Below are 27,021 nucleotides of genomic sequence, written 5' to 3'. Positions count from 1 at the left end.
TTCCCACCTTTTTGCAGTTTCTTCAGTTTTAATCTACAGGTCATAACCAATAGATTGTGGTCAGAGTCCACATCTGCCCCTGGAAATGTCTTACAATTTAAAACCTGGTTCCTAAATCTCTGTCTTACCATTATATACTCTATCTGAAACCTTCCAGTATCTCCAGGCTTCTTCCATGTATACAACCTTCTTTCATGATTCTTGAACGAAGTGTTAGCTATGATTAAGTTATGCTCTGTGCAACTTCTACCAGGCCACTTCCTCTTTCATTTCTTACCCCTAATCCATATTAACCTACTATGTTTCCTTCTCTTCCTTTTCCTACTATCGAATTCCAGTCACCGATGACTATTAAATTTTCGTCTCCCTTCACTATCTGAATAATTTCTTTTATCTCATCATACATTTCATTAACCTCTTCGTCATCTGTGGAGCTAGTTGGCATAAACTTGTACTACTGTGGTAGACATGAGCTTCGTATTTATCTTGGCCACAATAATGCGTTCACTATGCTGTTTGTAGTAGCTTACTCGCATTCCTATTTTTGTTCGTTATTAAACCTACTCCGGCATTACCCCTATTTGATTTTGTATTTATAACCTTTTATTCACCTGACCGGAAGTCTTGTTCCTCCTGCCACCGAAGTTCATTATCTAACTTTAACCTATCCATTTCCCTTTTTAAATTTTCTAACCTACCTGCCCGATTAAGGGACCTGACATTCCACACTCCAACCCATAGAACGCCAGTTTTCTTTCTCCTGATAACAACATCATCCTGAGTAGTCCCCGCCTGGAGATCCCAATGGGGGACTATTTTACCTCCTGAATATTTTACCCAAGAGGACGCCATCATCATTTAACCATACAGTAAAGCTGCATGCCCTCGGGAAAAATTATGGCTGTAGTTTCCTCTTGCTTTCAGCTGTAAAACACATATAGCACAAACAATGACTTACACAACAAGCACAATGATGGTTCCCTGCCGCCGTTGGATAAGCAGCTGCAGCAGCAAGTCGTATATTCTTAGGTCACTCATTTGTTACATAGTTTAATTCTTAATTTCTTTGCGTGTTTTTCGTATTTGCATTGTTTAATTCATAAATTTCGGACGTATTATAGTATTTGAGAGTTGTAGCATCGCGTTTTAGTACCTGAATAGTGTAAAATCGCGTAGTCTCCTTCCGCCGCCGAGCAGTGTGTCAGCAGCGCGCAAGTAGCAGCATTACTGCATTTACTAGGCAATCTTGTATTTTAATAACCGTTTAAATTTTGTGTCGATTTGTTTGTGCTCTCTGTAGATTAGTTCAGACGTTCTTTGCACAACAGTTTTTAGCATGGCTAGGGACTGCAACTGCTGTGTTCGGATGCAGGCTGAGTTGGCATCCCTTCGCTCCCAGCTTCAGGCAGTGTTGGCTTCGGTCACACAGCTTGAGGCTGTTGCCAATGGGCATCACTGTGGGTGTCCGGATGGGGGTTTGTCGGGGACGGCCACCTCGTCCCACGCATCCCCCGATCGGACTACGGTTGTGGTTGCCTGGGATACTGCCCGCATTGAGGCTGATCCCTCACCTGTGGTAGTGTGGGAGGTCGTCTTAAGGTGTGGCAGGGGGCGAAAGACATTCCGGAGGGCTGAACGGAAGGCCTCTCCAGTTTGTCTGACGAACCGGTTTCAGGCTCTGTCTCAGGCTGATACTGATCTTCAGCCTGACATGGCTGCTTGTCCTGTCCCAGAGGTTGCCCCCCAGTCTGCAAGATCCGGGCGGTCGCAGAGGGTGGGCTTACTGCTAGCTGGGAGCTCCAACATCAGGCGCGTAATGGGGCCCCTTAGAGATATGGCAGCAAGAGAGGGGAAGAAAACCAATGTGCACTCAGTGTGCATACCGGGGGGAGTCATTCCAGATGTGGAAAGGGTCCTTCTGGATGCCATGAAGGGTACAAGTTGCACCCATCTGCAGGTGGTCGCTCATGTCGGCACCTATGATGTGTGTCGCTATGGATCCGAGGAAATCCTCTCTGGCTTCTGGCGGCTATCTGATTTGGTGAAGACTGCCAGTCTCGCTAGCGGGATGAAAGCAGAGCTCACCATCTGCAGCATCGTCGACAGGACTGACTGCGGACCTTTGGTACAGAGCCGAGTGGAAGGTCTGAATCAGAGGCTGAGACGGTTCTGTGACCGTGTGGGCTGCAGATTCCTCGACTTGCGCCATAGGGTGGTGGGGTTTCGGGTTCCGCTGGATAGGTCAAGGAGTCCACTACATGCAACAAGCGGCTACACGGGTAGCAGGGGTTGTGTGGCGTGGGCTGGGTGGTTTTTTAGGTTAGATGGCCTTGGGCAAGTATAGTAAGGGCACCAGCCTCAACGGGTGCGGGGCAAAGTAGGGACATGCGGGGACCAAGCAGCAATCGGTATTGTAATTGTAAACTGTCGAAGCTGCGTTGGTAAAGTACCGGAACTTCAAGCGCTGATAGAAAGCACCGAAGCTGAAATCGTTATAGGTACAGAAAGCTGGCTGAAGCCAGAGATAAATTCTGCCGAAATTTTTACAAAGGTACAGACTGTGTTTAGAAAGGATAGATTGCATGCAACCGGTGGTGGAGTGTTCGTCGCTGTTAGTAGTAGCTTATCCTGTAGTGAAGTAGAAGTGGATAGTTCCTGTGAATTATTATGGGTGGAGGTTACACTCAACAACCGAGCTAGGTTAATAATTGGCTCCTTTTACCAACCTCCCGGCTCAGCAGCATTAGTGGCAGAACAACTGAGAGAAAATTTGGAATACATTTCACATAAATTTTCTCATCATGTTATAGTCTTAGGTGGAGATTTCAATTTACCAGATATAGACTGGGACACTCAGATGTTTAGGACGGGTGGTAGGGACAGAGCGTCGAGTGACATTATACTGAGTGCACTATCCGAAAATTACCTCGAGCAATTAAACAGAGGACCGACTCATGGAGATAACATCTTGGACCTACTGATAACAAACAGACCCGAACTTTTCGACTCTGTAAACGCAGAACAGGGAATCAGTGATCATAAGGCCGTTACAGAACCCCTGAATATGGAAGTAAATAGGAATATAAAAAAAGGGAGTAAGGTTTATCTGTGTAGCAAGAGTAATAGAAGGCAGATTTCAGACTACCTAACAGATCAAAACGAAAATTTCTGTTCCGACACTGACAATGTTGAGTGTTTATGGAAAAAGTTCAAGGCAATCGTAAAATGCGTTTTAGACAGGTACGTGCCGAGTAAAACTGTCAGGGACGGGAAAAACCCACCGTGGTACAACAACAAAGTTAGGAAACTACTGCGAAAGCAAAGAGAGCTTCACTCCAAGTTTAAATGCAGCCAAAACCTCTCAGACAAACAGAAGCTAAACGATGTCAAAGTTAGCGTAAGGAGGGCTATGCGTGAAGCGTTCAGTGAATTCAAAAGTAAAATTCTATGTACCGACTTGACAGAAAATCCTACGAAGTTCTGGTCTTACGTTAAATCAGTAAGTGGCTCGAAACAACATATCCAGACACTCCGGGATGATGATGGCATTGAAACAGAGGATGACACGCGTAAAGCTGAAATACTAAACACCTTTTTCCAAAGCTGTTTCACAGAGGAAGACCGCACTGCAGTTCCTTCTCTAAATCCTCGCACAAACGAAAAAAATGGCTGACATCGAAATAAGTGTCGAAGGAATAGAAAAGCAACTGGAATCACTCAACAGAGGAAAGCCCACTGGACCTGACGGGATACCAATTCGATTCTACACAGAGTACGCGAAAGAACTTGCCCCCCTTCTAACAGCCGTGTACCGCAAGTCTCCAGAGGAACGGAAGGTTCCAAATGATTGGAAAAGAGCACAGGTAATCCCAGTCTTCAAGAAGGATCGTCGAGCAGATGCGCAAAACTATAGACCTATATCTCTGACGTCGATCTGTTGTAGAATTTTAGAACATGTTTTTTGCTCGAGCATCATGTCGTTTTTGGAAACCCAGAATCTACTATGTAGGAATCAACATGGATTCCGGAAACAGCGATCGTGTGAGACCCAACTCGCTTTATTTGTTCATGAGACCCAGAAAATATTAGATACAGGCTCCCAGGTAGATGCTATTTTTCTTGACTTCCGGAAGGCGTTCGATACAGTTCCGCACTGTCGCCTGATAAACAAAGTAAGAGCCTACGGAATATCAGACCAGCTGCGTGGCTGGATTGAAGAGTTTTTAGCAAATAGAACACAGCATGTTGTTATCAATGGAGAGACATCTACAGACGTTAAAGTAACCTTTGGCGTGCCACAGGGGAGTGTTATGGGACCATTGCTTTTCACAATATATATAAATGACCTAGTAGATAGTGTCGGAAGTCCCATGCGGCATTTCTCGGATGATGCTGTAGTATACAGAGAAGTTGCAGCATTAGAAAATTGTAGCGAAATGCAGGAAGATCTGCAGCAGATAGGCACTTGGTGCAGGGAGTGGCAACTGACCCTTAACATAGACAAATGTAACGTATTGTGAATACATAGAAAGAAGGATCCTTTATTGTATGATTATATGATAGCGGAACAAACACTGGTAGCAGTTACTTCTGTAAAATATCTGGGAGTATGCGTGCGGAACTATTTGAAGTGGAATGATCATATAAAATTAATTGTTGGTAAGGCGGGTACCAGGTTGAGATTCATTGGGAGAGTCCTTAGAAAATGTAGTCCATCAACAAAGGAGGTAGCTTACAAAACACTCGTTCGACCTATACTTGAGTATTGCTCATCAGTGTGGGATCCGTACCAGATCGGGTTGACGGAGGAGATAGAGAAGATCCAAAGAAGAGCGGCACGTTTCGGCACAGGGTTATTTGGTAACCGTGATAGCGTTACGGAGATGTTTAACAAACTCAAGTGGCAGACTCTGCAAGAGGGGCGCTCTGTATCGTGGTGTAGCTTGCTCGCCAGGTTTCGAGAGGGTGCGTTTCTGGATGAGGTATTGAATATATTGCTTCCCCCTACTTATACCTCCCGAGGAGTTCACGAATGTAAAATTAGAGAGATTAGAGCGCGCACGGAGGCTTTCAGACAGTCAGTCTTCCCGCAAACCATATGCGACTGGAACAGGAAAGGGAGGTAATGACAGTGGCACGTAAAGTGCCCTCCGCCACACACCGTTGGGTGGCTTGCGGAGTATAAATGTAGATGTAGATGTAGCACAACAATTAAAAAATATGAAGTCAGGAGGAATATATGAGGTACCTGTCTTTGTTCTGGAGGTGTGCATGGATAGCATATAAACCCCACTAACAAAAATAATAAATGATTCTGTTAGTTTAGGTGCTTTCCGAGGTGGTGGTGGTGGTTGTTGGGATGTTTAAGGGGGGCTAAACAGCGAAGGTCATCAGTCCCCCATTCCAAAATCAGGCAAGCCGAAAAGCAACAGAGCAGGTAAAAACCAAAGGGGGAGGAGACGTCCCCCCAGGCGCTAAAAGAACACAAATGCAGCAACAAACACTACAGACAAGAACAGGACAGAGGAACACCAGACAGAAAGAAACAGAAGAAACAGAAGAAAGGAAGATGGCCGGAGACTGGTTGACTGACCACGAGAACAAAAATGGGAAAGAGTCAACCATCGCACGGCACACCAGAACAGCAACAGACACAAGGACAAAAGACACAGAAAGGGAAAGGCGCAGGACCTCCCTAAATCGAACCATAAAACGGACTACCACGGATAAAGTTTAAAACGGTATCAGCCATGGAGGCATCGTCGGATAAAACCAAAGCCAAAGTGCCCGGGAGATTAAAAGATTGCCGGAGTGTGCGCAGTCGAGGACACTCCAGCAAAATGTGGCCGACCGTCAGCCGGGACCCACACCGACACAAGGGGGGATCCTCCTGACGCAACAGATGGCCGTGCGTCAGGTATGTATGGCCGATGCGCAGCCGACACAGGACTACCGAGTCCCTGCGAGAAGCCCGCAGGGAGGAACGCCACACATCGGTCGTCCCCTTGACAGCCCGCAGTTTATTCGGGGCTGTCATGCCACGCCACGCCACTCAGCAGCCCACATCCCAAGTACCTTACGGCGCAACACCAGCTGCTGGTCGCGAGCCGTAAGGCCTATCTCCAAAGCCGGGGCGTCTATCGCCCCTTTGGCCAGCCTGTCTACACATTCGTTCCCTGGGATGCCAACATGACCGGGCGTCCAAACCAAGACCACCAAACGACCAGAACGGGCAATGGCGGAAACAGTTTCCTGAATGGAGGACACCAGAGGAGAGGAGGGATAGCAGCGGTCGATGGCCTGAAGGCTGCTCAGGGAGTCACTGCAGATGACGATGGACGCACCTGAGCAGGAACGCATATGCTCAAGAGCGCGCAAGATGGCCACCAGCTCTGCAGTAAAAACACTACAGCCAGCTGGCAAGGAGCGCTGTTCAACATGGGCAGCGTGAGCAAAAGCGTAGGCAGTGCGACCATCAACCAGGGAACCATCAGTGTAGACAGGCTCACAGCCCGGAAATGAGGCGAGGAGCGCAAGAAAACTGCGACGGAGGGCCACAGGCGGAACCGAGTCCTTGGGTCCCTGTGCCAAGTCCAGACGGACGGACGGCCGGGACAAACACCAGGGAGGCGTAGGTGCACGGACCCGGAAGGGAGGTGGAAGAGGGAATGAACCCAATTCCGACAGCAGGGACTGAACCCGGACAGCGACGGAAAGCCCAGACCTAGGTCGCCGTTCGGGCAGAGGGAGGACCATAGCAGGGAAAAGCAGGCGACGATTGGGATGATCTGGCGAGCAATGAACGTGGACAGCATAGTCGACGAGCAGACAATTGCGGCGAATCCGCAGCGGGGGAACCCCGGCCTCCACCAGTAGACTATCCACGGGGCTGGTGCGAAAAGCGCCAGTGGTAAGCCTAACCCCACAGTGGTGTATGGGGTCTAACAACTTCAACACTGAGGGGGACGCAGACCCATAGGCCAGGCTCCCATAATCAAGCCGGGACTGCACAAGGGCGCGGTACAACCGCAGCAGCGTGCAGCGATCTGCACCCCAAGACGTGTGGCTAAGGCAGCGGAGGGCGTTGAGGTGCCGCCAGCATTTTTGCTTCAGCTGAGTAACATGAGGAACCCATGTGAGCCGGGCATCAAACACGAGTCCCAAGAAGCGGCAAGTGTCCACCACTTCAAGCAGGTGGCCGTCGAGGTAAAGTGCAGGATGAGGGTGGACCGTCCGACGCCTGCAGAAGTGCATAACTCGAGTCTTGGCAGCAGAGAACTGAAAGCCATGAGTCAGAGCCCATGATGCTGCCTTGGGAACGGCGACTTGCAGCCTGCGTTCGGCGACTCCCGTAGTCGTGGAGCTAAATGAGATGCAGAAGTCGTCGGCATACAAAGAAGGAGACACCGACGACCCCACTGCTGCAGCCAGACCATTAATGGCCACTAGGAATAAGGACACACTCAACACCGAGCCCTGTGGGACCCCATTTTCCTGTGTATAAGAAGAACTAGAGACGGCACCGACTTGCACCCGGAAAGAGCGGTGCAATAGAAAGGTTTGAATAAAAGCCGGGAGCCGACCACGAAGACCCCACTCATACAACGTGGCGAGGATGTGATGCCTCCATGTGGTGTCATACGCCTTCCGCAGATCGAAAAATACAGCAACGAGATGCTGACGTCGGGCGAAGGCCGTACGAATAGCAGATTCCAGCCGCACCAAATTGTCCGTGGCAGACCGGCCCCGACGGAAGCCACCCTGGGATGGAGTGAGGAGACCGCGCGACTCAAGGACCCAACACAAACGCCGCCCCACCATACGTTCGAGCAATTTGCACAAAACGTTGGTGAGGGTAATGGGACGATAGCTGTCCACCGCCAGTGGGTCCGCACCGGGTTTCAAGATGGGGACAATAACGCCCTCCCGCCATTGCGACGGGAACACGCCTTCGCTCCAAATGCGATTAAATATCGCGAGAATGTGGCTCTGGCAGTCCCTGGAGAGATGCTTCAGCATCTGCGCGTGGATGCAGTCTGGGCCTGGTGCTGTATCAGGGCAATCGGCGAGGGCGGCGAGGAATTCCCTCTCGCTGAAAGGAGCATTATATGTTTCAGAACGACGCGTGTGGAATGAGAACGGCGTCCGCTCGGCTCGCTCCTTTAGAGAGCGAAAGGCGGGGGGATAGGATGCAGTCGCAGAGCTCTGAGCGAAGTGCGCGGCTAGCCGTTCAGCAATGGCGGCAGCGTCCGTGCAGACAGCGCCGTCCAAGGAGAGCCCAGGGACACCCATAGGGGTCTGGGAGCCATAAATCCGCCGGATCCGGGACCACACGTGCGAGGACGAGACACGGGAGCCCAGGGAGGAGACGTACCTCTCCCAGCACTCCTGCTTACGCCGTGCAATAAGACGACGGGCGAAGGCACGGAGCCTCTTAAAGGTGATGAGGGTCTCCAGAGACGGGTGCCGCCTATGACGCTGGAGAGCCCGCCTACAGTCGCGAATAGCCTCAGCAATCTCCGGCGACCACCAGGGGACAGCCTTCCGCCGAGGGAGGCCAGAGGAACGGGGGATGGCAGCCTCGGCCGCCGAAATGATGGACGTAGTGAAAACACGGACCACCTCGTCAATGTCACCCTGTGGGGGAGACGCAATGGTTACTGCGGAAGTAAAAGCTGGCCAGTCAGCCCTGTGGAGAGCCCAGCGGGGCAAGCGCCCAGAAGAATGACACTGTGGCAGTGACAAATAGATGGGAAAATGGTCACTGCCACACAGGTCAGGATGCACCCTCCAGTGGAGGGATGGGACAAGTCCAGGGCTGCAAATAGAGAGATCGATGGCCGAGAACGAGCCATGGGCCACACTGAAATGCGTGGGAGCACCGGTGTTCAAGAGGCTAAGGTCGAGCTGAGCCAACACATGCTCCACGGCCCGACCGCGATCATCAGAGACAGTCCCACCCCATAGAGGATTGTGGGCATTGAAATCGCCCAGAAGCAGCAATGGTGGCGGGAGTTGAGCCAGCAGCGCAGCCAAGACATGGCGGGGGAGCTCCCCATCCGGAGGAATGTAAACAGAGCAAACAGTAATAGCCGGCGAGAGCTCAACCCTGGCAGCAACTGCCTCTAAAGGCGTCTGAAGGGGTACTGGCGAGCTACAGACAGAGTGGTGAACAAAGAGGCAAACCCCACCTGACGCTCGTTGACAGGCAGCACGGTTCTTATAGTATCCCCGATAACCGCGAAAGGCGGGGGTCCGCAGTGCAGGAAACCAAGTTTCCTGCAGAGCAATGAAGAGAACAGGGGAATCACTCAGAAGCATCCGGAGCTCAGGCAGGTGGCGGAAATAACCGCCGCAGTTCCATTGGAGAATGGAAGCAGGAAGGGACTGGGAGGGCGTGAATGCGACTAAGAGGCAGACAGCGCTTCAGAGCCAACCGCCGCCACTGGGGGAGAGTCAGCTGAGTCCATAGGAGAGGCCCCCAAGGGTTCCGTGAGGGCGAGATCCGCGGCAGAGGCGAAGATCTCCACCTCATCCCCGGAGCCAGGACTATGTACAGCAGGCGGTGCTGAAACCGCCGGAACGTCCTTCTTCTTGGACACATTCCGTTCCTTCTTCTCGCGTCTGCCCTTAGGGTGAGAGGGCTGGGAGAGCTTCTCTGAAGGAGCGTCGGAGGCTGACGACGACGCAGAAGCCCTACGACCAGCAGGTGGCGGAACCTTCAGCCACTGGCTGACATCTGGCTGGGAAGGAGAAGAAACGGAGGAAGGGAGAGCCCCGAGGGACCCCTTCCGCGAGAGAGGAACCGGCGGAGGCAACGCCGCCAGAGAAGGAGGGGGAGGAATCGAGCCTCCCGGTTGTGGAGCAGATGTCACTCCCGAAGTAAGCTTGGGGGGAGCGACAGAAGAGGGTTTGCCCCCAACTGCTAAGGGAGCATGAGAGGAAGGCTTGCCCCCAGGCACGAGGGGGGCAGACAGAGATACATGGCCCCGAGGGCCCACTGAAGGCGGCACAGATGAAGCGACAACCGTCGCTCGTGCGGGCGACGATAACGTGGCTGCAGCGTAAGATGTTCGAAGGGAAGCAGGATACAACCTTTCATATTTCTGTTTAGCCTCTCGATAAGTAAGCCGGTCCAGGGTCTTAAATTCCATGATCTTCCGCTCCTTATGAAGAACGGGGCAATCCGGCGAGCATGGAGAGTGGTGCTCCCCACAGTTAACACATACAGGCGGAAGTGCACATGGAGAATCAGGATGAGAGGGGCGTCCGCAATCTCGACATGTAGCGCTGGATGGGCAACGGGAGGACATATGCCCAAACTTCCAGCACTGGAAGCACCGCATTGGGGGAGGCACGTATGGCTTGACGTCGCAACGGTAAACCATCACCTTGACCTTCTCGGGCAAGACATCACCCTCAAAGGCCAAGATAAAGGCACCGGTGGCCACCCTGTTTGTCTTGGGTCCTCGATGGACACGACGGACAAAATGCACACCACGTCGTTCCAAGTCGGCTCTCAGCTCGTCATCGGATTGCAACAAGAGGTCACGATGGTAAATAATCCCCCGGACCATATTTAAGCTACTGTGGGGAGTGACGGTAACAGGGACGTCACCCAGCTTATCACACAAGAGCAACGCTCGTGACTGGGCTGGGGAGGATGTCTTGAGGAGGCTGGACCCATTCCTCATTTTTGACAACCCCGCCACTTCCCCAAACTTATCCTCCAGGTGTTCCACAAAAAACATAGGCTTCGTCGGAAGAAAGGAGTCACCATCAGTCCTGCTGCAGACAAGGTATTGCGGTACGTAAGGCTCCCGCTTGGCACTAGATCGGCGTCCCTCCCATGGCGCAGCCAACGAGGGGAACGTCTGAGGGTCATACTGCGCAGCATCGAAGTCGACTCTACCTCGCTTAGAGACGCTGGTGGCCGTGCGACCACCAGCTTGATGTGATTTATTGCGCTTCATTGCGCCACATCCGCCCAGATGCCACCTACTCCGAACGAGGGCTCTCCCCAAGGACGCCACCCAGCCAAAGCAACGGGTACCTGGCCGATATCCCGTTGCCCGGAGTCCCCGTGCCCCAGACAAGATGGGCACATACTCCTTGGCATGCATGGGGAGGAAACAGCTCAGGCATCTGTAGTGCGATCCCTGCGTGGTCAGGGGGCTACCACCAAGAGGGTACATGACGACCCCACCACAACGGACTGGCTACCGTGCTGGATTTTAGGTGTTTAAAGGGTCCACAGTTGTCGTAGGCGCTAAGAAGAAGAGTGCGCACAAGGCGAGAAGGAGACCACCCAGAAAATGTTGGGCGTAGTCCCCCCCACACGACAATAGGTAACATGCAAGATGGTGGAGCATGATGGACCAATACAAAAACACCACGTAAGGTGTCCTTCCCCAAATGGCACGCACTGACGACGGAAATTTGGAAGAAAAAAGGAGGTCAAACCCAAGAGGGGACCATCACAGAAGGCCGAAGCGTTTGAGACTCCTTTTAGTCGCCTCTTACGACAGGCAGGAATACCGCGGGCCTATTCTTACCCCCGAACCCGCAGGGGGGGGGCTTTCCGAGGATACCTAAAGAATTTATGAGTAGTACCCTTGGCTAAGAAGAGTATTGCAGAAAGCACCAAGAACTACTGCTGTTTTCATTCTAAAAAATAACTGAAGCAATCATAAGAGATAGATTTCACTTACATTAGTAAATACAACCTCATTAAAGAAGTACAGCTGTGTTTCAGAAGGGACAGAGTACAGTATTGGCCACTCCAGAGTTCTTGGAAGTGGTACTTGAAGCTCGTGGTAGAGATGATTGTGTTAGTAGCATCTTCTTAAACTTGTTGGAGGCTTTACTGTAGACAACTATTGAGTAAGCTAGAATCCTAGACATAAGGAGGGCCAACAAACAAGTGGTTTCAGTACTATTTGGAATACAGGGGGCAAAAGGTGGAGTTTGTTCATACATCTGCTGATGATAATTTTTTAGTAAAACAAATGCCAGACAAGAATATAAACATAGGTATTCCTCAGGGTAGTGTATTGGGTCCAATTCTTTTCTTCATATACATAAATGACTTTCCACACAGTGTAAGACATCGACAAAAAGTTCTCTTAGCCAATGACAGCAACATTGTAGTCCATGAGAGAACTTCAGAACCCCTATTGGAGAAAGTAAATGAAACCCTCACGGATGTTTACAATTGGGTGGCATGTATGCTAATAAATTAATGTTGAATATAAAGAAAACCAAAAGTATGCATTTCAGCACAGAGAGAGGAAGCAACTCAGTCATTTTAAGCATGGATGATAAATCTATACATGGTGTAGCAAACACAAAGGTTTTAGACAAGAACAGTGATTGTCAGCGAACACTGAGTGAACATACAAAGATTCTGGCAAAAATAATGTCTCAGTGTGGTACACTCATAGGGTGTTAGCATCAGTTTGTAACAGGCAATTTCTTGTGGTGACCTACACAAACTCAATTCTTTGTTATTTGATTCATTTCTGGGGATCAAAGGTACAAAACATGGACATTGTTTTTAAAGTGCAGAAAGGGGCCACAAGAATAACAATTGGAAGCAGTAGTAGGGCTCAATGTAAAGAGCTGTTTAAAAACTTAGGCATCCTCAGTGCATCAAATGAATACATATAGCAATCTGCGGTACATATCAGGGAAAATACTACTAAATACTGCACTAATACATCTATTCATAATCATGGAACAAGGGCTAGTCTGGAGTAACATTTGCCCAAGAAAAACAAAACTCAAAATAGCATTTCATACCAGGGGATAAACTTGTATAATTAACTGCCACAGTAAATTAAAACAACTGCTAGAACACATTTATTTAAAAAGGTAGCTAAAATCTTCTTCACAAGTACTGCATATTACACAATTAAAGATTTATTACAGGACACAACATAATAGGTAGTAATGAAAGGGAATACTACAGCACCCTGTCACATTTCAGTTCATGGTTATGGTTTACTGTTTTCAGAATGCTCATGTGTCAAGATATATAATGGAGGACAATAATGTGCATTGGGCACAGTTTTTCAGGTGCACTGTTGAGTGTGAAGTCCAGTATTAAGGTAAGGGACACAGCAGCATCTTCTCAGTCAAGCAATCATCGGTGGGTGTCTTAGTGTGAGCAGCAGTGAAGAGTAGAATTATGTTTTACTTTGCCAGTGATCAGAAGCAGATGAGCAGAAATCAGTGAGTGTCCTCAGTGTGTGGGCAAAGAAGAAGGAAACTATGTTTGATTTAGCAAGTTATCTGAAACAATTTATGCATAAATGAAGGAACATTATTCAAAAGAGAATTACTTAATAAGGCAGTTTGTTGGTTGGTTTGGGATGATGGGGGGGGGGGGGGGGTGGGGGTGGGGGAAGGGGACCAAACTGCTTGGTCATTGGTCCCTCGTTCCTGTTAAAACATCGCGAGGGAAAGAATAAAACAAACCAAGACAAACGAGACTTAGAGCACAATACCGAAAGGAAGGAAAAACCACAAGAACAACAGAAAGGCATCAAACACTACAAGGAACAAAAGAGGACAAGAAAACCACAGACACACACAAGAAACAGGTAGAGAGTTAAAACAAGAAAGCAGATTACCATGGCTGGCTGACCACAAGAATAAAAATGAGAAGCCAGCCACTCTGCAACACATTAAAACATCCAGCCTAAAAGCACTAGGGTGGAGGACACAGAGGGATGGACATGCACTAACACATAGATCAAATCATAAAACCCAACCTCACGTATAAAACATCAAACTAAATCAGCCGATGAGGTGTTGTCAAAATTAACGGCAACAAGTCCAGTAAACAAAGATTTCGTCACAGGGCAGCCAAAGAATGACAGCACAACAGAATATGGTCCACTGTCAACTGGGTGCCGCACCAACACTGAGATGGGTCTTCACGGAGCAGGAGATAGCCATAGGTGACCCCTGTGTGGCCAATGCAGAGCTGGCAGAGAACCACAGAGTCCCTACGAGAGGCCCGCATGGAAGACTTCCACACATTTGTAGTCTCCTTAATGACACGCAGTTTGTTGTGGGTACTGTTATGATATTCTGTCTCCCAAAGCCAAAAAACCTTGCAGCGTAATAAGAAATGCAGGTCAGTTACAGGAATGTCAATCGCCCTAAGCGGTTTGCGTGCAGCCTGTTTGGCCAGCCTGTCAGCAAGTTCATTGCCTGGGATGCTGACGTGTCCTGGGGTCCAGACAAACACCACTGAATGACTGGACCATTCCAGGGCATAGATGGACTCCCGGATGGTCACTACCAAAGGATGACGAGGGTACCACTGGCAGATAGCTTGGAGACTACACAATTAGTCAGTACAGAGACGGAACGACTCACCAGGGCATGACCAGATGAGCTCAAGAGCACGAGATATGGGCACCAGCTCTGCAGTGAAAACACTGCAGCCATCTGGCAAGGAGTGCTGTTCAATATGCCCTCTGTGAACAAAGGCAAAGCCAACATGACCATCAGCTATCAAGTTGTTGGTGTAAACCACTTCAGAGCCCTGGGACATTTCAAGAATCGAAAGGAAGTGACAGTGGAGAGCTGCAGGGTTAATGGACACCTTAGGGCCATGTTAAAGGTCCAGACATAGCTTCAGCCCAGGTGTATGCCATGGAGGTGTACGTGAATGGACCTTGAGTAGAGGCGGTAGGCAGAAGGATCCAGCTCAGACAGAAGAAATCGGACGTTACCCACAATCTTAAGCCCTAACCCCGGCCGCCAATGTGGGAGATGAGCTGCCAGGGTTGGGAAAAGGAGACAGTAATTCAGACACCTGGGAGAGCTACAAATGTGTGCAAAATAACTGACGAGCAATTGTGCACATCTGATCTGCAATGGAGACTCCACTAGTGCGCTGGTCACTGGACTCATCCTAAAAGCTCATATCGCTAGTCGAACTTCGCAGTGGTACACTGAGGGCACTACTGAACCATAAACCACACTCCCATAGTCGAGGCGGAATTGAACAAGGGCTCTGTAGAGCTGCAGCAGCATAGAGCGATCTGCACCCCAGTTGGCGTTGCTCAGGCAGTGGAGGGCATTGAGGTGCTGCCAGCACTTCCACTTAAGCTTATGAAGATGAGGAAGCCAAGTCAATTGAGTGTCAAAAACCAGTCCTAAAAATCGATATGTCTCCACTACTGTGAGTGGATTGTCATTAAGGTAAAGTTCTGGTTCCGGATGAATGGTACGATGCCAAAAGAAGTGCATGAGACACGACTTCGCGGCTGGAAACTAGAAGCTGTGGGCTAGAGCCCATGATTGCACCTTGTGGATGGCTACCTGTAGGTGCCCCTCAGAAACACCAGTACTGGAGCAACAGTACAAAATGCAGGAGTCATCTGCATACAGAGGAGGTGAGACTGACAGCCCTACAGCTGCTGCTAGACCGTTAATAGCCACTAAAAATAGACACACACTCAATAACAAAGCCCTTAGAGACTCCATTCTCCAGGATATGGGGGGAACTATGGAAGGCACCCACATGGACATTGAAAGCATGGAGCAACAGGAAGTTTTGAATAAAAATCGGGAGTGGGCCCTGGAGACCCCACTCATATAAAGTGGCAAGGATACGATGCTGTCAGGTTGTGTCATACGCTTTCTGCAAATCAAAAAAGATGGCACCTGGATTGGGGGCTGTTTGGATGGCAGACTCAAGCGACAGAAGATTATCAGTGACATAGTGACCATGATGGAAACTGCTCTGGCATGGAGCAAGTAGGCCCTGTGACTCCAGGAGCCAACACAACCGCCAACTTACATCCTAACAGCTTACAAAGAACATTGGTGAGGCTGATGGGCCAATAGCTATCCACATAAAGCAGGTTTTTACTGGGTTTGAGCACTGGAATGATGGTGCTTTCCCGCCATTGCAATGGAAAGGTGCCATCACGCCAGATCCGGTTGAAGATGACAAGGAGATGTCACTTGTAGTCAGACGAGAGATGTTTAACCATCTGACTGTGGATCCAATCTGGCCCAGGAGCTGGGTTGGGTCAATGTGCAAGGGCGCTGAGGAGCTTCCACTCTGTGAATGGGGCATTATAGGGTTCACTGTCATGTGTAGTGAATGAGAGGATTTCCCTTCCATCCGCCGTTTGAGGGTGTGAAAGGCTGGGGGTTAATTCTCCGACGCAGAGGCTTGAGCACAGTGCTCGGCAAAGACGTGGGCATTGGTAGATATCACGCCATTGATGTTAATGCCAGGGACACCTGTTGTGGTCTGGTACCCAACAACATGTCTGATCTTTGTCCGCACTTGGGAAGGTGACGTATGGCAGCCAGTGGTCGACACATACCTCTCCCAACTCTCCTGTTTCCATCTTTTTATAAGTTGACGAATGCGGGCATGGAGCCATTTAAAAGTTATTAAGTGCTTCAGGAAAGTGTACCACTTATGTCACTGTAGAGCCCGCCTATGCTCTAAGGGCCTCAGCAATTTCTGGCAACCACCAAGGTACTGTCTTTTGCCGGGGGCACCCTAAGGAACGAGGGATCACATTTTCTGCCACAAAACCGATCGTCTTGGGTGACTCTCTCAACCACCACATCAATGTCACCATGTGGGGGAGATTCAGCACTGACAGCAGAGGTGGAAGCTTCCCAGTCTGCCTTGTTTAAAGCCAATATGGGTAGGAATCTGTGGGTATGACACCAGGATAGTGACAGGAAGATGAAGAAATGGTCACTATCACACAAGTCATTGTGGGTGCTCCAGTGGGCAGATGGGAGAAGTCCTGGGCTGCAAAGTGATAAATGAATGGGTGAGTAACTACTATGAGCCACACTGAAATGTGTGGGGGCCCCAGTATTTAAGAGGCAGAGGTCAAGTTGAGACAGTAAATTTTCGACATCTTTACCTCGGCCAGAAAGCATGGTGCCACTCCACAAGGGGTTATGGGTGTTAAAATTTCCCGAAAGTAAGAAAGCTTTAGGGAGTTGATGAATCAGAGCACCCAATATGTTCAGGGGTACTGCACCATCTGGAGGAAGATACACGTTGCAGACAGTGATTTTCTGTGTTGTCCTTACCCTGACAGCCACAGCTTCAATGGGGCACAGGTTCAGTACAAACCAAGTTCAGGACACAGATGCAAATTCCACCTGAGACTCTATCCTAGGCACTAAGAATCTTGTAATATCCTCTATAGCTGCAGAGGGCAAGGGTCTGCATTGCCAGGAACCAGGTTACCTGGAGGGCAATGCAGAAAGCAGGTGTAAAGCTTAAGAGTTGCCATAGCTCAGTCAGGTGGTGGAAAAAACCGCAGCAATTCCACTGGAATATGACGTTATCATGAGGCTGGGAAGGCATGAAGCATGCAAGGAGGTACTTTATGCCTCGGGGTCACCTGCTGCCACCGACTGAGTGCTGGTATCCATTCGTATTGCGGATGAGGCATCAGTGAGATCCAGATCCTCAGGGGACACTAAAATCTCCACCTCTTCCTCAGATACAAAACCAGTAGGGAGTGATAGTGTTGGAGCCACCAAAGGGTCCTGTTTCTTAGAAGTCTTCTTCTTTGTTTGCTTGCCCTCTCGCTTCTCTTTAGGGTCTTGCTGCCAGGACTTCTCTGAAGTAGCTTCAGGCACGGAGGAAGACCATGAAGCTCTTCGTCCAGCAGCTTTTGGCTCCTTTAGCCACTAGCGAGTGTCCGCTTTGGCATTAGTGGAGACCTTGGAAGAGAGAGTCCCAAGGAACCCCTTCTGCCCGAGGGGACAGAACTGATAGCCCCTGCGTTTGAGGGGGTATTGCTACTGCTCCCAAAGTAGGTGCTTTGGGAGCAACGAAAGATTTTCCCCCTGCTGCCAAGGGGGCAGATATATTCTGGCGGCCCGGAGGGCTCACTGTTCATGGCACATACTGTGGGACTACTGGTACTTGGGACAGTGTTGGCGAAGTAGCTACAGCATACAGGGACGTCAACCGAATGTGGTGTAATCTTTCAAATTTATGCTTAGCCTCTTGGTAATTCAACCGGTCTGGAGTCTTGTACTCCATGATTTTCCACTCCTTTGGGAGTACTGTGCATTCTGGCGAGCAGGGAGAGTGGTGCTCTCCACAGATGATACAAATGGGAGGAGGCGCACATGGAGTATCTTGGTGCAGTGGACGTCCGCAGTCTCGACATGGGGCTGTGGAAGTGCTGCGAGAAGGCATGTGCCTGAATTTCCAGCACTTAAAGCACCGCACAGGGAGAGAGATGTATGGTTTAATGTCACAGACTAAAAACCGAGGTGAATATGGCTCTCTTCTTTCTGTAGCCCTACGCTCCTCCCATGGTGTAGCAAGGGAGGGAAATGATTTAAGGTCATATCTGACAGCACTGTATTCAATCTTTCCCTTCTTAGAGACTGCTGGTGCTGTTTGCTCACTAGCAAAAGATAACTTAATCCGCTTCATTGTGGGTCATCTGCCCTAATGTCACCCACTAAGATCAGGGGCTCCCCCCACGGGTGCCAGCCAGCCATAGCAAAGGTCAACTGGCATGATGGCCATTGCTGGGGTCCAGATGCCCCATGAAGACAGGTATCTACTCCTGGGCATACATGGGGAGTTTACAGCTCAGGCATCAGCAGTGCGATCCCTGTGTTGTCAGGGGGTTACCACCAAACGGGTACATGATGGCCCCACCACAACAGGCTGGCTACCGTGCTGGCTATTGGTCACAGAGGAATCCAATATTGTCATGGAAACAAAAGAGGACAGGAGACAGCGGAAGATGATGACGTACTCCGGAAAATGTTTTCCATGACTCACAACTCACAGGGATCCTTAATCACAGTATCTTAATTTAGTTCCATCGAAAACTTTGACAACTTCAGCATACTTTTGCAATTCATATGTCCTATCCTGTGATGCCATAAGAATCCACTATCTCTGTATAGTATCACTGTTTAATTTCAATTGTACTCAGACAATAGATTCCACTATTAGGCAATGTGTTGGCAATTAGTTCACCTTCTTCATCATAGACGAATCCATCTTTTTTGCTTACCAAACGAAAGCGTTGGTATGTTGATAGACACACAAACAAACACAAACACACACACAAAATTCAAGCTTTTGCAACCAACAGTTGCTTCATCAGGAAAGAGGGAAGGAGAGGAAAAGACAAAAGGATGTGGGTTTTAAGGGAGAGAGTAAGGAGTCATTCCAATCCCGGGAGCGGAAAGACTTACCTTAGGGGGAAAAAGGACAGGTATACACTCGCGCACACACACGTATCCATCTGCACATATACAGACACAAGCAGACATATGTATAGGCAAAGAATTTGGACAGAAATATATATATACTCTCCCATCTACTCAATCTCCCACGTCCAGCTCCACTCCCCCCAAAACCTTATAATTCTAGTCAATTCTAGTCAACACAATCCGGAACCACAACACCCCAATTCAGTAGTTAACCTTTCCTCCAAACCTCTCTCCCAATCCGAAACCTCTGTCCTATCTAAAGGTCTCACCTTCAGCCCCACTCCCAGATTTAACCAAACTGCCCTCGTCAAGACACTATCCAAATTGAACCCTGCCTGGAACAGTTCCGTCCTCCATCACAGCGGGACCCACCTCCTCTTCCTCAAAATCACCCTCTCCAAACCTTCCAGGAATTTCTCACTTCCAGCATTGCCTCTCAATCTTTCTTGAAACCTTAATCCTACTCTCAACATTACCACAGCTGAAGCCCGGGCTACCCATGATCTGAAAGCTGACCGATTCATCGTCATTCTTCCGGCTGACAAGGGTTCCACAACCGTGGTACTTGATCGTCGGGAGTACTTGACCGTCGGGAGTATGTGGCTGAGGGACTATGTCAGCTTTCAGACAACACTACATACAAAGTTTGCCAAGGTAATCCCATTCCTGATGTCCAGGGCGGAGCTTCAAGGAATCCTCAGAACCTTAGACCCTCTACACAACCTTTCACCTGACTCCATCAACCTCCTGACCCCACCGACACCCCGCACTCCTGCCTTCTACCTACTTCCTAAAATTCACAAACCCAAACATTCCGGCCGCCCCACTGTAGCTGGTTACCAAGCCCCCACAGAACGTATCTCTGCCTATGTAGATCAACACCTTCAACCCATTACATGCAGTCTCCCATCCTTCATCAAAGACACCAACCACTTTCTTGAACGCCTGGAATCCTTACCCAGTCTGTTACCCCAAGAAACCATCCTTGTAACCATTGATGCCACTTCCCTATACACAAATATCCCGCACGTCCAGAGCCTCACTGCAATGGAACACTTCCTTTCACACCGATCACCTGCCACCCTACCCAAAACCTCTTTCCTCATTACCTTAGCCAGCTTCATCCTAACTCACAACTACTTCACTTTTGAAGGCCAGACATACCAACAATTAAAGGGAACAGCCATGGGTACCAGGATGGCCCCCTCGTACAGCAACCTATTTATGGGTCGCTTAGAGGAAGCCTTCTTGGTCACCCAAGCCTGCCAACCCAAAGTTTGGCACAGATTTATTGACGACATCTTCATGATCTGGACTCACAGTGAAGAACAACTCCAGAATTTCCTCTCCAACCTCAACTCCTTTGGTTCCATCAGATTCACATGGTTCTACTCCAAATCCCATGCCACTTTCCTTGACATTGACCTCCATCTGTCCAATGGCCAGCTTCACACATCCGTCCACATCAAACCCACCAACAAGCAACAGTAGCTCCATTATGACAGCTGCCACCCATTCCATATCAAACGGTCTCTTCCCTACAGCTTAGGTCTTCGTGGCAAACGAATCTGCTCCAGTCCTGAATCCCTGAACCATTACACCAACAACCTGAAAACAGCTTTCGCATCCTGCAACTACCCTTCCAACCTGGTACAGAAGCAAATAACCAGAGCCACTTCGTCATCCCCTCAAAACCAGAACCTCCCACAGAAGAACCCCAAAAGTGCCCCACTTGCGACAGGATACTTTCCGGGACTGGATCACACTCTGAATGTGGCTCTCCAGCAGGGATACGACTTCCTCAAATCCTGCCCTGAAATGAGATCCATCTTTCACGAAATCCTCCCCACTACACCAAGAGTGTCTTTCCGCCGTCCACCTCACCTTCGTAACCTCCTGGTTCATCCCTATGAAATCCCCAAACCACCTTCCCTACCCTATGGTTCCTACCCCTGTAACCACCCACGGTGTAAAACCTGTCCCATGCACCCTCCCACCACCACCTACTCCAGTCCTGTAACCCGGAAGGTGCACACGATCAAAGGCAGAGCCACGTGTGAAAGCAGCCACGGACCACGTGATTTACCAACTGACCTGCCTAACTGTGAAGCCTTCTACGTGGGAATGACCAGCAACAAACTGTCCATTCGCATGAACGGACACAGGCAGTGTTTGTTGGTAATGAGGATCACCCTGTGGCTAAACATGCCTTGGTGCACGGCCAGCACATCTTGGTACAGTGTTACACCGTCCGGGTGATCTGGATACTTCCCACTGCCACCAACCTATCAGAACTCCGGAGATGGGAACTTGCCCTTCAATATATCCTCTCTTCCTGTTACCCACCAGGCCTCAACCTCTGCTAATTTCAAATTGCCGCCCCTCGTACATCACTTGTCACTCAACAACATCTTTGCCTCTGTACTTCCGCCTCGACTGACATCTCTGCCCAAACTCTTTGCCCTTACATATGTCTACCTGCGTCTGTATATGTGCGGGTGTGTGTGTGTGTGTGTGTGTGTGTGTGTGTGTGTGTGTGTGTGTGTGTGTGTGTGTGTGTGTGTGTGTGTGTGTGGGGGGGGGGGGGGGGGGGGGGGGGGGGCGCACGTGCGCGAGTGTATACCTGTCCCTTTTTCCCCCTAAGGTAAGTCTTTCCACTCCCGGGATTGGAATGACTCCTTAACCTCTCCCTTAAAACCCACATCCTTTTGTCTTTCCCTCTCCTTCCCTCTTTAATGATGAAGCAACCATTGGTTGCGAAAGCTTGAATTTTGTGTGTGTTTGTGTGTCTATGAACATGCCAACGCTTTTGTTTGGTAAGTTACATAAGCGCTGGTAGATAGACACAATAAAAAACACACAATAAAAAAAACACACAAACACAAATAACAAGCTTTCGCAACCCACGGTTGCTTCACAGGAAAGAGGGAAGGAGAGGGAAAGACAAAAGGATGTGGGTTTTAAGGGAGAGGGTAAGGAGTCATTCCAATCCCGGCAGTGAAAGCTTGATATTTGTGTGTGTTTTTGTATTTTTTATTGTGTCTATCTACCAGCGCTTTCCCGTTTGGTAAGTCACAGCATCTTTTTTTTAATATATTTTTCCCATGTGGAATGCTTTTGGTTTTACTAAGAAATTCATCAATGGAGTGGAAGGAGTTGGCCACCAATGAATCCTTTAGGCTTCTCTTAAACTGAATTTCATTGGCTGTTAAGCTTTTTATGGCTGCTGGCAAGTTATTGAAAATGTGTGTTCCTGAATAATGCACACCTTTTTGTACACGACTAAGTGACTTTACATCCTTGTGAGGTTTATTCTTATTTCTAGTATTGATTCCATGAACTGTGCTGTTGGTTTGAAAAAGTGATATATTTTTAATGACAAATTTCATTAAGGAATAAATATATTGGGATGCAGTAGTTAGTATCCCTTGTTCCCTAAAGAGGCTTCTGCAGGATTTCTTGAGTTCACACCACATATAACTCTTACTGCACATTTTTGTGCCCAGAAAACTTTAGCTTGGCTTGATGAATTACCCCAAAAAATAATCCCATATGACATTATGGAATGAAAGTAAGCATAGTATGCCAGCTTTTTCATTTTTATATCCCTTATGTCTGACACAATTCGCATTGCAAATAGAGATTTGCTAAGACGCTTCAGCAGTCCTGTGGTGTGCTCCTCCCAGCTGAATTTATTATCGAGCTGTAATCCCAAGAATTTAACACTGTCCACTTCTTCTATCTGATTGTCATCGTATGTTAGGCATATACTCGTGGGACACCCCTCACAAGTTCTGAACTGCAAGTAGTGTGTTTTTACAAAGTTTAGTGACAAATAATTGGTTAGGAAACAGTTATTAATGTGTACAAATATTTTATTAGCTGATCTTCTAAGACTACACTTGATTTGCTATTTATTGCAATGTTTGTATCATCGGCAAACAAAACAAACTTGGCATCTGGTAATGTTACTGATGAAAGGTCTTTGATATACACAAGAAAACGTAAAGGCCCCAAAATGGAACCTTGTGGGACCCCACATGTAATTAGTTCCCAGTTGGATGATGCCCGATAGCTTGATACATGTCTCTTTCCTAATAACACCCTTTGTTTCCTGCCAGAGATATAAGATTTGAACCATTTTGCAGCATTTCCTGTTGCACTATGATATTCTAATTTACTTAAAAGGACATTGTGATTTACACAGTCAAATGCCTTTGACAGATCACAAAATATACCAGTTCCCTGCAGTTTTTTGTCTAATGAATTAAGCACGTTTTCGCTGTAAGTGTAGATAGCCTTCTCAACAACAGAACCGTTTAGAAATCCAAACTGTGACTTTCACAGTATGTTATTTGAGATAAGATCGTTATAAAGCCGATTGTACATTGCTTTTTCTAAAATTTTTGAGAATGCTGGCAACAGTGAAATTGGACGGAAATTTGATGCTATTTCTTTATCTCCCTTCTTAAACAGTAGCTTAACTTCAGCGTATTTCAACCATTCAGGAAATATTCCACTTATAAACAACTGGTTACTGACCAGAAGAAGGGATCGGTTGGTAGGACATGTTCTGAGGCATCAAGGGATCACCAATTTAGTATTGGAGGGCAGCGTGGAGGGTAAAAATCATAGAGGGAGACCAAGAGATGAATACACTAAGCAGATTCAGAAGGATGTAGGTTGCAGTAGGTACTGGGAGATGAAAAAGCTTGCACAGGATAGAGTAGCATGGAGAGCTGCATCAAACCAGTCTCAGGACTGAAGACCACAACAACAACAAACAATTAACTTTGTTGATATTTCATCATACCCACTAGATGTTTTTGATTTTAAAGATTTTATGATGGACATTATTTCTACAGGGGTAGTGATGGTCAAATTCGTATTATGGAAGTTACTTGAAATGTCTGGTCTGAGGTATTCCATAGCAGCATCTACCGAACCTGACAACCCCATCTTTTCAGTACCAGTTATAAAATGTTTGTTAAAAAGTTCTGCAACACAATACACATCTGTCACCAATGTATCATTTACTCTTAATGCTATTTGTTCCTCTTCATGTCTGGTTCTACCAGTCTCCTCCTTTACTATATCCCATATTGTCTTTATTTTGTTATCTGATATGACTATCTTTTCCTTGTAATATATTTGCTTTGATGTCTGTATTACAGTCTAATATTTTGCAGTATTTCTTGTAATGTGCTATAGCATCAACATTGGAACTGTTTCAGATTGACAGATACAGTTTTCTTTTTGTTTTACATGATAGCTCTATTCCTTGAGTAACCCATGGCTTCTTTGTAGACTTTGCTCTGACCCTGGTAAGTTTTGGGGGAAAACAGTGTTCGAATAAGGTAAGCACTTTATTAGCAGGTGTTGTTGTGCTGAAAATCTTCCTTCTGAGAAAACGTCAGCTGGTGCTTTCAAAAAACCACTTTGCAATGCCAGACATGAAACGTGTAAGAAGCTGTGGCCTTGTGAAATAAGTGGAAGAGTGACTGTAAATTTTGATTTCATACCGAGTGTCAATGTCAATTTAATGGGACATGTTGAGATATGTAAATTGATATCGATAGTTCTTTTTGTTTACTCCTTTGTTGTGTTGTAATTACCCTGAGTGATTATGGGTCCTGTGGTATGTAGTAGTTTTTATGCATGTACCAATTAATTAATAACACATTATTTCAGAAGGCTTTCACATTTACATTAAAAATGCTCAACAATTAGCAACAGAATTTGAGAAAAGCAACTGTTTTTCAACTTCAAGAATGTAAAAAGTTTCAACTTTCTGTTTTATCATCACAAAAGCTAACAACTGCCTCATGCTTGAATACAGCACTTGACAGGTGTGATATCCACTGTGTAACTAACTGTAGTAAGTACATTCCGGCTGCCAATGGATCTAGGTGTCTTTCCTTTGTGTTTAAGCATTCAGTTTCTATTATTTCATGTGAACAACTAATTATTTAAACATACAAAAATTTTTACTTACTATTAAAGGTTAATGTAGTTTATTTCTGGGCAATATAAATTTGTTTGTTTTATTCACAGCAAAAATAAAAATGTTTTTCCTAAATACTGATACATTAAAATGAGTTACCTGTATCTACTTGAGCCTTTTCATTATCACTTGGGCCTACTTGTTTCACAACTACTTGCATACTATAAAATGACCATAAATCTGATGAAATGTTTGTCACAGCAAGCAAACAATTCCAACTGAGCATACAGGTAACACATTTATGCAGCAGAGAGAATAAGGTATTTAGGATCTCTCATACCTCTGTACCACCAGATGTAAAAACAATGTTATCTGCTTCACAATTAAGGAGCAAAGCTATATCTTTTCTGGCTGATTGCAAAGCTGTTTTTGCAGCTATTCCTTCTGGATATGAAGAACTTGGATTAGCCCACACATTTTGGAGGCTATCTGTTATTTTACGTACCACCTCAGGGGCTACTGGTGTCGTGGCATTGTAGTCCATGTAAATTATGTCATTCATCCTGAAAGCACAATATGTGGCAATACAAAAACAACCCTTTGTGTTAATTAACAAAGCAATAACATAATATTTCCGATAAGCAAAAATAGGCCCTACATGACACACACAGCAAATCGATATGACGATTTTGAGGATGCAATAATATTCAATGTTGTTAAACAGTAAATTCTTGAATTTTTATCTTTCGTCTGCATCGTTATTCACTGTCAATGAACCGGCAGTAGCATTTTCCTTTACGTAGAATGCGAGACAACAGTTCAGAACCATGTTTCCTTCAAGATCCACTTACACAGAACATATAATAACTCAACAGCAGCATGACACTCTTCAAATCACTCATATCAACAATTTTCATTGTGTAAGAATTTCAGTGAATTGCGTGTTAATGACTCGGCAATTAAGACTATATCACCTGTTTCACGGTCGTGTCTTCCGATCAGTCACTTTCAGTGAAATCCAAGTAAGACGTAACTATATTTCGACAAATTTCAATTACACTTTTAATACATAACTTACTTCTTTAGCCGATTTTGATTTTGTTTGCGTGTGACAGTTCAAACCCACGCACCAGTGGTTGCCAGTGCTGCCAACGCAATTGCTGTCGTAATAGATTAAATTATTACCACGTCTCGAAACGCGGCCTTGCTCGAAAGCTTTTCCATTCTAGCCTACTTTGTGCTTCAAAACGGTGAATTACTTATGTACTTCCACATAAGCAATTCCGTGTATAACAGCTTCTGCTTTATGACTGTTTTTTTTTTTCATTTCTTTTCGCATATGCTTTCATCTCGGGCTGTGTCTCGGGTCCGTACATTGCTCATAGATAGTAATGTCTTCACTTCGAGCCATAGATAAAAAACAGTTCTGAGTTCCGGATAAGCGTTATCATTGTACATTAAAATAATTGAATCTGATTTTAAAGGAGATCGCTTCATATTGCTGAAAATATTCTTCGTATGCATTTATTGGTTGTTTCTAATTCATTCGGTACTTAATTTCATTCGTAGTGATATTGAGGTAATTTGGACTATTAGTTTCTTATTTTAGGACAATTTTTAGAATCTCATTTTCGTTTGTAGGTATGGATTTATCAGTTGTGATGAACCATGATGATTTACGAGAGGCTATGGGCGAAGACGAGTTGGCCACGATTTGTTTTTTGCAAATGTGTGGTCTAATTGCTGAGTATGTTCGATGTCGTGAGTGCGGCGATCATAATTATGCGCTTCACAAGTGTATCTCGTCGCCGTACTCACGA

General features: G+C 47.1%; 1 protein-coding gene across 3 annotated transcripts in view; it reads right to left on the bottom strand.

Annotated features, from left to right (window-relative positions):
- The window catches only part of LOC124788123 (selenocysteine lyase-like), a 164,784-nt gene extending 138,272 nt beyond the window's left edge, over positions 1-26,512 (bottom strand). The window contains exons 1-2 of one of the 3 annotated variants that reach the window (XM_047255254.1): positions 26,280-26,512; positions 25,542-25,764 (exon numbers count right to left, since the gene is read on the bottom strand). In XM_047255254.1, the coding sequence (XP_047111210.1) occupies positions 25,542-25,763 (222 nt within the window). In that variant the 5' untranslated portion in view covers position 25,764; positions 26,280-26,512. Of the gene's footprint in view, positions 1-25,541; positions 25,765-25,859; positions 26,091-26,175 lie in introns of those variants that run through there. The other 2 variants (XM_047255256.1, XM_047255253.1) reach the window with 2 other exon arrangements.
- Between the last annotated feature and the right edge of the window lie 509 nt (positions 26,513-27,021).

This window comes from Schistocerca piceifrons, chromosome 3 (genome assembly GCF_021461385.2).
Source record: "Schistocerca piceifrons isolate TAMUIC-IGC-003096 chromosome 3, iqSchPice1.1, whole genome shotgun sequence".
NCBI lineage: Eukaryota > Metazoa > Arthropoda > Insecta > Orthoptera > Acrididae > Schistocerca > Schistocerca piceifrons.
This window is presented reverse-complemented; position numbering and strand designations above follow the sequence as displayed.